This window comes from Silene latifolia, chromosome 8 (assembly GCF_048544455.1).
Source record: "Silene latifolia isolate original U9 population chromosome 8, ASM4854445v1, whole genome shotgun sequence".
NCBI classification, from domain to species: domain Eukaryota; kingdom Viridiplantae; phylum Streptophyta; class Magnoliopsida; order Caryophyllales; family Caryophyllaceae; genus Silene; species Silene latifolia.
Window position 1 is genome coordinate 15,787,882 of NC_133533.1, and position 12,923 is coordinate 15,800,804.

At 40.7% G+C, this 12,923-nt stretch overlaps 1 protein-coding gene across 1 annotated transcript; it reads left to right on the forward strand.

The window, feature by feature from the left end:
* The first annotated feature begins 336 nt into the window (after positions 1-336).
* Positions 337-5,968, forward strand: LOC141596472 (putative jasmonic acid carboxyl methyltransferase 2). Its single transcript, XM_074416649.1, has 4 exons — positions 337-484; positions 1,334-1,726; positions 2,176-2,445; positions 5,326-5,968. Exons 1-4 carry the CDS (start codon positions 401-403, stop codon positions 5,692-5,694), a joined length of 1,116 nt encoding a protein of 371 aa, XP_074272750.1. The 5' UTR covers positions 337-400; the 3' UTR covers positions 5,695-5,968.
* The last annotated feature ends 6,955 nt before the right edge of the window (positions 5,969-12,923 follow it).

Consider the following 12,923-nt stretch of genomic DNA (forward strand, 5'->3'; position numbering starts at 1 on the left):
AAGGTATATATTAGCCTCAACCAAACTAGACAATCACATAAATATTTATTTTCTTAGGGCTTGCCTGGAATCCAAGGAATAATTCGGGGGTAAATTTTAACTGGTGATAATTACCGGGGAAGTTAATTACTTGGGTAATGATTTCATTACTGAGTAGATGTTTTACTCCCTTAATCATTACCCAGGGGGGAGGGTGGGTAATGTATTACCCTTTCATGAGAGTAATAGATCCAGGAGGTGAATAATTACTCTCATGCCAAACATGGAAAATACACCTTAATTATTACTCCCATATTCATTTCCCTCCTTTTACCCTCAATCCAAGCAAGTCCTTATTCTTCGTTCCAATAATTAAATAATAATAAACTTTTGTAATATTTTTTATAATTGTTTAGTTTCCATGATGACAATGAACATGCTTCAAGTATTTCACATGAATAAAGGTGGAGGGGAGATCAATTATGCAAAGAACTGTACTATTCAGGTAAAATTTACTTCCTAGTAAAACTGAATTGAAAAAAAAAAAAAATTATCGTCGAGCAGAGCTAAAGAAGCAATAACTGAATTTTTTTTCTACTTTTTTTTTTTAGTAAAAATCATGCATAATTCAATAAGTAACGCTTAATTAACCATTCATCTTATATTCATACTTGCTCATTTGATTTCTAGGACCAAAATTCCAAAATTTTGACGTTAAATTAAATATGTTAAGAATTAAGAAAAACTATATATTTACTAGGAAATTTTATACTCAAAAAATTGTTCATATAAATAATAATTCCATACAAAAAGATTATGGTCCAATTTTTTTTTTCAAATATTTCAACAACGACGAGAACATTAGAGCCTTAATTAGTTTCAAAATAACTAGTTTAGATCCAGCGCAATAAATGCGCGGTATTTATAGAGTTATTAATATAGACCTTGTGCAATATATGCACAGTATTTATAAAGTTTTACTTTTTAGTATATTATTTATAGAATTAAAATTGAAAATTCACTTATTTTTCATGTTATACTCTCTATTTCCTCTCACAAAGAATATTATATCATATATCCTAATCTCACTCATTAACCTTTTCTTTATCAAATAAATTTACAACCACACGATAGGAACAAAAGTTTAATCCAGACCATTAATAGGTAATGAACCTCCATTTCTCAAAGACAATAGACGAGTTTTAGTGAATTACTCCGTCCTAAAAACCCTAAATAATTATCATTATTTAAATTGTTCTCAGAGAGAAAATCAAATAGATAACATGCAATAGTACTTAACATTTCTGTTAATAACATGCAATAGTACTTAACATTTTCTTTATAATTGACATAGAGCAAGATATTGTCCATCACAAAACCATATGTGGAGGCAGCAATGCATGACTACCTTAACACAGGCATTCCATGGCACACAATTACGATTGCCGAGCTAGGCTGCTCATCGGGACCAACAGCCCTAGACACAGTGACAACGATCATGGACGTGGTCGAAACGAGACAAAAAGCGACCAATTTTATGTTGTACTTGGTTGATTTGCCTAGTAATGACTTCAATGGGGCGTTTAGTTTTATACCAAGTCTTCAAAAGAGGGTAAGAGAGGAAAAGGATGTTGGTTTTGGTCATTGTTTCATAGCGGGTCTTCCTGGTAACTTTTACGATAGATTGCTCCCTAATCGCTCCTTGCACTTCGCCCACTCTTCTTCTAGCCTGCATTGGCTTTCTCAGGTGGGTGACGTTAACTCATTTTTCTTTGTTTTGTATGACTGTTTTCTTCACAAAGATGTTTTATATTTTTGTATGCTGAATTTCACTAGATGTTTCACTTTTCATCTTTCTATATAAGTTCTGCTTCTTATACGGAGTAAGAGGTTGAAGGGTCTAATTAGGTTGAAGGGTCTAATAAGTTAAACATACTCGTAAATGTTAAGTTGATATTTATATTTGACTCAAATAATATAGTCTCATTTGCCCGGTCAGTTGTTTACCTATTCTTTTTTTTTGTTTTTGGTATTTTCTTTATTTGCTTACTTTTTATATTGAAAATGGTTTTGACGAGAAAATTAATTACTCATATTTATCATTGTCTACTTATCATCTAATGACTAATAAGAACAATTACAAATAATTTTTTCTCTTTTCTGATCTTTGTGCTAAAAATAAACGTAAATTTGCAGGTGCCGATAGGGTTGGATGGTAAAGATGGTCCAAAAAATATGGGAAAGATATATCTATCGGTGACAAGTCCAAGCCATGTGATTGACGCATACAAGTTACAATTTAGAAAGGACTTTTTGTCATTTCTTAAATGTCGTTCACAAGAAGTGGTTTTAGGAGGACGAATGGTTTTGTCATTTATGGGCAAGAGATCTAGTATTTCCAATTATGAAGAAGATTATTTTCCATTGGAGCTCATTGATCGAGCTCTTATGACCATGGTTTCTGAGGTTATTATTATTAATATTCACTAACAGGGCTGGCCCAGGGGCCGTGCAAGCGGTGCGGTCGCACAGGGCCCCCGACTTGAAGGGGCCCCATTCGCAAGAAATATTTGTATTAGTAGATAATTTAATTTAGCGTGTTTTTTAGCATAGTAATTAGCTTGACTTGGTGGTAAGAGTTATGGTATAACTTGTCAATGGTCTTGGGTTCAAACCCTGCTTCATGTTTAATTTTGTTAAAGTTTTACACAATGGGGTGGTTTAATTTTCAGCAAAATAAGGCTAATGGGAATCGAACCCGGGTTGCATTGCAACCTTATTATGCACCTAACCACTATGACAAATACTTGTTGTTGAAGAATTGAAAAGACATTTATTTATGAACTATATTTCTTTTAGAATTGACTCATAAACTAGCCTTATAAAAATTACTTAAAATAGTTAATATACGTTTTTCCAATTATTCTTTTACGAGTAATAAAAATAGTACCGGGGCCTCACTTTAAGATTTCGTACAGAGCCCCCAAAATTACCGGGACGGCCCTGTTCACTAATCACCATGCATGGATATACCAATTTAAATACATTAAACTTTAAATACACGCATTTATTGACGAGTAAAATTTCTTATCAAATATGTATATAATTGACCAATAAGCACGAGTGTTTTAATAGTTAATAGGTTGGTATATTACTTTGATGTTTGATGTTAAGGGTTTAAATCTTGTTAGAACAATCCGAGGTGGACACCTGCCTTCTAAATCTGCTCCGGTCAACCATTAGGCGTGTTTGGTTGGAGCTTTTGGAATGGATTGAATATTCAATCCATTTTAGTATTTGGTGGAAGGTTTTTGGAATGGAGTTAGATATCCAATGGATTCTAATCCCATTTCAATCTCTTGGAATCCCAAACCCATGTATCAACTCAAATTTCTAACTTCATTCTATCTTATTACTACCTCTATATCCATTTCAGGGTCAAACCAACGACTTATGGGTAAGTATGGGATTATAACTCCATACCACTATGGTATCACAATCCATTATATTCCATACCATTCCAATACTTCGAACCCCTAAAACTAACTCCCCGTTTTCAGTTGAAATTCCAAAATAATTTTATTATGCAAAAATTTAAAATATTTTACCTTAAATACATTAAGAAATGTAAAAACTATACACGAATGTGATTAGATTGTTTTTACAAAATTAAATATTAAATACTTTTGTAAAGTAATATAAGAATATATATATAAATGCAATTAAATTTTCTTTTAGAGACCGTAAAAGATTAATAAAAAAAAGATAAACAACGACCAATTCATCCCCCTTTTATTTTTTACTACTAAGAGAATAAAAAAAAAAAAAGATAAACAACGGCCAATTCATCCCCCTTTTATTTTTTACTACTAAGAGAATAAAATTTCTCAATAGTTTTCCCTTTAAAAGGAATCTAGCTAAATAAGGAAATAAGGAAACAAGACTCTATTTTTAATAAATGATTATCTTTTAACTAAGATATAATCTTTAACGATTATCGTTTTTTAACTAAATTATAATCTTTTAATTAAAATAAAATAAAACTGGTATAAATCTAAAAATTCATATAAAATCCGATAAATTGATATTATTAGTCACGTATAAAAAAAGAACTTACCACGTACTTAATTAGTATAGAAAAATTATGAACTGACATTATTAATTTTGGGTCAAAAAAACCTTTAAAATTATTTGGGAAAATTTGTAAATTGACATCATTAGTTTTGTGGTAAAAATTTCATTAAAGTACACATTTTATGACTTTACTCAATTCTTCTTATTAGTTTTTCATTTCAATTTTTTATCCTCGTATTAAAATATGATGAAAAATTAATAATATGTCAATTTTAAACAATAAAGAATACATTATTATAAATTAAAAGATCTATAAATACCGCACATGAATGCGCGGAATCCATACTAGTTAATTAACAGAGGAATATTTTTCCTCCCATACTAGTAAAATGTGGGCCGGGTCGGGTTGGGCTATAAGTGCGGGCCTATTTAATTGGCCCAAACCCGTCCCATGCGGGCTTAAAGCGGGCTTTCGGGTCGATTCGGGCCAATTCGGGCTAAATATTTTTCCTCTTGAAATAAGTTTAAAAATCCCCATTATGAAGTTAGATACTTTGTGTATTTGTTATCAAAATTTTCGTATAGAATTTTGTGATTTTTTTCGAGTATTGTCAATTAAGAAGTAGTAACCTAATGTAGCTTTTATGAACATAAGTTCAATTAAGGTGACTCATACAAACTAAATGCACAATTTTTAGTAGTGTAATAATATATTTTAGTGCGGTGCTCACTGTATGTTGTTGTAGTGTTGTAATTGATTTGATATTTGTTGTTCTTAAGGCTCAAAAACATTGACTTAGCACGCCGATAATGGTAAACAATTTATCGGCACTAGTGTGATACAAAATCATTAGCTCATTTTTTATCATATAAATGCTGGTAAAGGAAAATACTAAGCCTTATCAAACTAATACATGTAATCAAGTGACTACGGCTTATTTACAATACAACAATTGATTGGTTAATTATTTTACTAAATGCTTATTAACATTCTTAAATTGTACATATTCGTAAATTTTGCATATGTTCGGGACGTGCCAAAATTCGAGCCGTAAAGGCTGCCCAAACCCGGCCCTATTATATTGAATCGGGCCATGGGCTTTTCGGGCGTAAAATCGAGGCCCAAGCCCGGGGAAAATTGGGCTGGGCCAGGTCGGCCTATCGGGCGTGGGCCATATGATCAGCTCTATAAACAAGTGACTGAGACTGTTTAAGTAAATACGTAATTGATTAGTAAAATATTTAAGTAAAGTGTTATTATGCATGATGTAGGGACTTGTAGAAGAAGAGAAGTTGGATTCTTTGAATGTCCCATTGTATGCACCATCCCTTGAAGAAGTTAAACTACTAATTGAAGAAGAAACGTCGTTTTATGGAGATCATTTCGCAGCGATTGAAGTCGAGTGGGATGGAGGGAGCGGAATCGAACAAGAGTTAAATTCATTTAAAGGACGACTTACAAGAGGAGAAACAATAGCTAAGATGCATAGAGCCGTGATAGAGTCGATGCTAGAACACCATTTTGGGGAAGACATTATGGATGAACTTTTTTATAGGTATGCTAGGATTTGGGATGCTCATCTTTTATCCAATGAGAACTCTAAATTGACCATTTTGGTCATTTCTTTGATAAGAATTTGATGTTTTAACCAAAGTCCATGTCATTTTTGGCTAAGTGGTAATTAAACCAAAAAACATGCTCTCTTGGCAAATAGCCAACATAGTAAGGCATGAACTTGTGTGTCTTAGTCACTAATAAGTTATATAATTATGGTGGGTAGAATAATACAGTGTACAATATACTCTCTGTTCCAGTCATCTGTTGTCATATTTTACTTTTTTGGTGTCTTAACCAATTGTTGTCCTTTCTATTTTAAGAATGAGTTTGATGGGCAATTTGATCATTCACAGTCAATTTGGTCGATCCACTTGTCATTTATTAATTGGTCCCCTCCTCTTTTCTTGATCTTTGTGACAAAATCAAATGACAACAATTGAACAGAACCGAGGGAGTAAATAACTTGTTCTTGTTTCATAAAATTTACGGGGCATTTATGTGTATTTTGTATGTTTGACGACAATGTATAACTTTGTCAAGGAAAAGATGATCAACACGATAATGTCTTTGTTTGATGTACTAGTGGAGGAGGAAATTTTTTTTTTTTTTTTTTTTTTTTTGACAATCGGGTTATCGAGACTTACATATTAATAGCACGCTTAGCTATCCTATGAGCGGCTTTATTACAAATTCTCGGAACATAAGCAAAAGTAACACAATGAAAGTTTGCCGCTAGATCGGTAATATCGTCAATAGTGTTCCTTGTCCAATGTTTGTGTTCCGGGTGTAATTACGGAGCAGATTTGTTACCACGTAAGCTTGTAGAATGATGACTTTGCTTGACTCTTCCTTTCGGCCTCTCCTGAAACAATGAGCAAACTGAGGGCTCGGCTTGCTACCGAGCGAACTCACTCCGACGCTCAAATCAGTAAACTTAAAGGGATTAAGTTGTGTGTTACTTGGCACAAAGTATATTGTAGAGAGATAAGGGAGTTTATACCAGATTAGTATGTTTAATTGATTATTTGCGGATCCTTTCCTCAATGAGGGTTGAGGAGTATTTATAGTCTTTCACCTTTTGTCACGTAGTGGCCAAGTGGCCAAGTGGCAGAGCAGGTTCAAAGACTGTTCTACCCTCGGCCGAGGGACCCATGGCAGGCCGGCGGGCCCTGTTGACTCCATGCCGAGGGGTCTTGGATGTGAGTACGCGGATGTGTGTCCCGGCTGGCTAGTTGCCTGGCCGAGACCCAAGGGACAGGCCGACAGGCTGCGTCGGCTAGGCTGTCCAAGGTGTTGACTTGCTTTGGATATCTTTGACCTTGCTCAATATGTTTGACTCGGTCAGCGGGTGCAGAATATGCCCCATCAATTTGCCCCCAGCGTAGTCTATGCCGTGGTATGGATCTTCGATGAGTGTTGAGCGTATTCTGCGCAAGTAAAAATTTCTGCCTCGGCCGAGAAAGATGAGGCCATCAAGGCCGAGGTAGACAAACTATTAGAGGCAGGCTTTATCATGCCTTGTACTTACCCCGAGTGGCTAGCAAATGTTGTAATGGTGAGGAAGTCATCTGGGGGGTGGAGGATGTGTGTGGATTTTACAAATCTTAATAAAGCATGTCCTAAAGATTGTTATCCCTTGCCTCGAATAGATAGTTTAATAGACGCAACGGCAGGCTACACTATGCTGAGCCTGCTCGACGCCTTTTCAGGGTACCATCAGGTATTCATGGCCGAAGAAGACATGCCTAAGTGCGCATTCATCACCATACACGGCACATACATGTATAAAATGATGCCGTTCGGTTTGAAAAATGCTGGCGCAACTTACACTAGGCTGGTGGACAAAGTGTTTCAAGATCAAAAAGAGCGAAACATCGAGGCTTACGTCGACGATGCTATTGTAAAAAGCAAGTCCGACGGCGAGCACTTGGCCGACTTGAGTGAAACGTTTTGTTCACTAAGGAAATACAAGATGAAACTTAACCCAATGAAATGCAACTTCGGTGTCCGGGCAGGTAAGTTCCTCGGCGTGCTTGTCAGTGCCAGGGGAATTAATGCCAATCCAGAGAAAGTCCAAGCAATACTGGGCCTACCGGAGCCGAGGAATCGAAAAGAGGTTATGATGTTGACCGGGAGGATGGCGGCTCTTGCCCGTTTCATCTCTCGGTCAACCGACAAGAGCACCCCATTCTTCAAAGTGTTGAAGGGGAATAAAGACTTCAGCTGGGGGGAGGAACAGAGCACAGCTTTCAGGCAACTGAAAGCTCATCTTCAAACTCTCCCGACCCTGTCCAGGCCGATGCTGGGGGAGACGCTACAAAGTGGTCGAAGAAATGAGGCCGGGTACATACCGGCTGACAGACATGGAGGGAGTGCCTCTAATGAGCCACTGGAACACCGACAATCTTAGAAAATACTTCGTATAGCGGCGGAGGTGTCCAAGACCGTTGTGGGCACCCCAACGCTTGATTATGTCTAATGAAGAATGTTCCAAGTTTTCTATCAAAGTGAAATGTCCCTCCCATAGTCATACCAAGATATTTACAACAGCGGTCAAAACTGACGCCTCGGCTAAATAAGACCGAGAGTGAACAACATGCTTAGGAAACGTATAAGTACAGTTGAGATGCAAATCTGACGCCTCGGCTAACTAAGACCGAGAGTGAACGAGGAAGCAACCAATATAGTCTACAGATACGAACGCTGTCGCGCCGTAACCCCGATTCCCCCGGCCAAAGCCGGGAAGCAGCGGGGACACAACGACCGATACGCTAACATGTTCACAACGGCGGTTGGGAAACGCAAATCTGATCGCCTCGGGCGGTGGAGGAAGCGACCGACACGCAAACATGTTTAAAAACGTTAAGTACAGTTGAGATACGCATTCTAACTGCCTCGGCCAAAGCCGAAGGTAGAAACGAAAGAAAAAGCGCTCAATTAATAACGAAGGAAGACAACTCAGACAAAAATTGAGAAAAAGACCTCGGCCAAGCCAGAGGCAAAATAAACAAACTCTTATTAAAAATGTTTACAGGAAATACAAGGAAGAAGTCGACGGCCGTCCCCATAGGGATAGCCTAAACACTACCTACCAAAGTTTACAAAAAAGAAAGAACAGCAAAAGGGTACAGACATAAGACATGAAGTGCCAAAAGATGGCAGGGAGGAAAGGCTTAATAATTGGCCCCGACAGTGGCTATCCGAGATGCCGGGTGAACCTGGTGACGACCGCCCGTCTCCCTATGCCTATTGCTGCTCGCCACCGGCGACATCAGCAGCATCATCTTTGGTGGGTGACCCAGAAGCTGACTGGGCAGCTTCAGCTTCAGCTGCCTTTAGCCTCTCAGCTTCCTCCCTGGCCGCCTTCGCCTTTTCAGCATGGGCCGCCTTTTCCGCAGCCTCCTCTTCCTCCTTCTTCACCTTTGCCTCCTCCGCAGCCTTCTCCTCCGCGGCCTTCGCCTTAGCATCAAGCTTATCATCAAACAGCTCGTCAAATCTTTGCCACGGAAAGGAGCCTTCAGGAAAGAGCTCTCCGATCACTTCCCTGGCAGCTTCCTCGGCCAGGTCCCGGTATTGGGCGCACATGTTAGGGAGGACGACGCTTTGGAGCGTCTCAATGTCCTCCTCCCTCTGGGTGAGGATTGCCTTTGTGTTCCTGTGTGACTTCGACTGAAGCCAATACAGGGACTTCCATTCCTCCCTCTTCTTAACGGTGAAGTCAAATGCTTTCTGAAGCTTGTCATGCTCCTCCAGCATCTTAGCGGCATCAGCCTCCCCAGCCTCAACCTTGGCTCTCTCAGCAAGGACTGCCTTTTCAGCGTCCTCCCTAAGTTTTCGCTCAGCAAGGACCGCCTTTTCAACCTCAACCTTGGCCCTCTCAGCTTCCTTCTTCGCAGCAGCGAGCTCAAGCCTGAGCCGCTCAAGCGGGGGCGCTTTCGGCCATGACCTTTTCTTGCTCCATAATATGAGCACCGGCCATATCAGCCCACTTCGCCAGCATCTTTCTAATCTGGGCGGGGGAAGGCTTCGGGGAGGAGGAGATGACGGCGGCATCTTTATCACCTGCCTGCGCAGGTCGCTTCTCAATAAGCCGTTCAGAGGGACCGGTAGATGGCGGCGGTTGATCTACAAAAAATGCGGACAAAGCATCCATGTCAACATTCATTGACATACCGGAGAGCCTGTCATCAGGAACGCCTAATGAACCAACTAAATCTGAGCCACAGGTTAAATCCGTACCAGTCCTGGGCTTCTTAGACAGAGGGCCGGCTGGCCCCATTCCTTTGCCGGCCTCGGTAGCAGTAGCAGCAGTAGCAGTAGCAGCGGCAGCAGCAGTCTCTTTTCTCTTACGTAAGAGAGGAGATTCCTCTGCCACGGTGACCTCCTCATCGGTAATATCGACGACCACCACCGTCTCCTTTTGGACTGCAGGGATTGGAGGTGGAACTGAAGTTGACGCCGTCGCCGCCGAAGACGCTGTTTTTCGCTTTCGGCGCGGAACGTTACCGGCAACCTTCGCCTGGGCCGCCGTCACATCTAGGGCCTTCAACTGCTGATCCATAAGGTCGTTCGGCGCCGGTCTGTGATCACGTGTATCGGCCTTCGCGCGCAACTCAACAACGTTCTTGTCCTTGTCAAGTCCCATCTTCTTGAGGATTTCCTCAGACAGATCCGGGCCAAAACGGTCTGTAAAAGAAACGAAGCAAGAGTTAAATAAAAGAAATAAATCAAGGTTCAAAAACAGAAACATTAAAAGCAGAGATGGGCCTCACACCGACCCCACTCACCCTGTGCTAGGGCCGGTATGAGGCCGACGTGGCAGAGCGGCTCATCTTGAAGAATGATCTGCGTCGGGGGCATCCATCCCTTCGGCGTCCCATCCTTCTCAGTCTCAAACAGCTTCATTGCCCGCCGTTCGTCCGCATTAAGATGGACCTTCAAGGCATCCATCTTAAGCTTATGCCGGGAGACATATTTCTCACGCTCCCCTTTGCTCTCGCACCGCAAATTGACACGGTACTGGAAGGACCGAGGCAGTGGATAATCCCCTGGAACCTCAACATATACCCACCGTGCCTTCCAGTCCTTGCAGGAAGTAAGCTTGGGGACGGTGATATAACCTGGCTCGGTCTGTATGCTATACCACCCCTTGCCACCTTGAACATTCAGTCGAAGGTGATGAAGCCGGCGGAATAGGTTCACCGTTGGGGCCTCCCCCTTAAACTGGCATAGCCACACAAAGCCAACAATCGTCCTGATGGCCAACGGATGCAGCTGTGCCACAGCGACGTTCATTGCTTTAATTATGGCAGCAACGTATGCATTGAGAGGAAACCGGAGCCCATACTCCAGGTGTCTCATGTATACGCCGATACAACCCGGGGGAGGGCAACAGACGGCCTGACCCTCTTTAGGAATAACAATCCTATACTCCCTGCCGAAGGAGAAATGATGTTCGAAAAAGTCAGGGCCAGAACAACTGGCGAACTTATTGGTCCAAGCACGATCAGGGCCGATCTTACAGGCGTCGCCGTGATCCAGGAGATGCGACCTCTCCTCGTCGGAATGAGTCCTTTCCTCATCATCACCATCATCATCACCGTCATCAACATCATCATCATCATCCGAGAAACCATCCAAATACCGATCATCAACCTCAGGAGAAGGAGACCTAGGGCCCCCGGACCTTATCGGGATGGCGGCCAGTGCCTCCTCTTCATCAGGGCGCGACGGGGAACCCCCCGGCGCAGGATTACTAGGTCCGGCATCAGCAGAAGACATGACAATGAATATTTAACAAGAAAAAAAGATTGAAGAATTTGTTTGATTACCTTGGAAGGAAGTGTTACACCGAGTAAACGCTTCGAGAAATTAGAAAGAGAAAGGAACTCTGCGAAAGAAAAGCTTAACAAGAGAAATTTTTTTGAAAATAAAATGCGGAAGGCCAAAATGAGGGGCTAACTGCCCTATTTATAGAGCAAAGCCCACTCAATCCGACCAATCAGAGCAAAGCCCATGAAGCGTCAACCAATCAACGCCGAGCCACGTGTCAAGCATGCAGCCATGGAATGTCAATCGACAAACAGTTGCAAAACTTCTTCAACACGCTCCTTGACAGAATGCCAATCGACGTATCTTCTTCAACACGCTCCTTGGTATCTACTTGCCGACACGGCCCGCTGATTCAACCAAGCTTGGTAGCACCGGCTGGGGGCAATCAAAAGCACACGACACTCACAACCTCGGTCTCGGCCAGCGCCACTTTCTTTTCCACATTTGATGCCCTTTACACATCCATGTAAAGGGGGGATGATGCGTGTTATTTATATGATGTTTTACATCCCATTTTACACGCATTTCAGAGCTCATTCTTGTAGTTTATGCTACATTTCTCCCTATTTCCGTCTACTTCCGTATTTTGTACATCATTGCAGAAATGTGAAGAATTCAACGGGAAATCAGGCCAAATCCGCCCCCGAGTAATCTGCATTGCAAATGACATAAAGGAATCACGTAAGGAACAAGCTTGGTGCGCAATTCAAGGCCCAAAAGACAAACCCACGAGTTTAAGAAGTCAAGTAGCAGCTTATCCTGTCGATCGACCATCCCTTTCAGTCGATCGACCGATGCTCGGGTTCCAGAAGCTACTGTTGCTAAGGAGCAGTCGATCGACCAGCCTGATTAGTCGATCGACCAGATTCTTATTCCAGACGAGATTTAGAAGGTCGTGAATCTCAAAGCCCGTGAAGTTTAGGTTTTAGAAATAAGTTGTTACGTTGATTGCTATATAACGTAACACCAACATCCAGTTTTAGTATCATATAACACATCACATACTGTATCAGTTTTTAATTCTATTTCATAATTAGGGTTCTTAAGACTATTTTTCTTCCGTTAATAAAGTTCGGTTTACAGTTGGTATTTGATCTCTTCTTTTACGCGGTATTCTTCTGCTCTTATTTCAGTTTTACTACTTTATTGTCATTCATAGTATAGGAATTGCTAGGATAGTCTCCCGAAAGCCAACTTATCGTTCTTTGTTAATTGTTTATTTCCTTGCTTTGATCATGAATTCTCCTGTGTTATTAGTCAATTTTATTGTTATTGATATTCCCAGTATGAGTAGCTAATTTCATTGTACTAGGATGTAGGCGATTTATGGCATAGGCGGCATTAGGTTAGAATAGGTCTGTTTTCGCGTGTTGGTCGATCGATGACCATTTCGATCGATCGATCGACCTCGTAGGGTTTATATTCGTTTTAATTGAATTTAATCTTGTTTTTAACAAATCGAATGCATGCGACCAGTTAG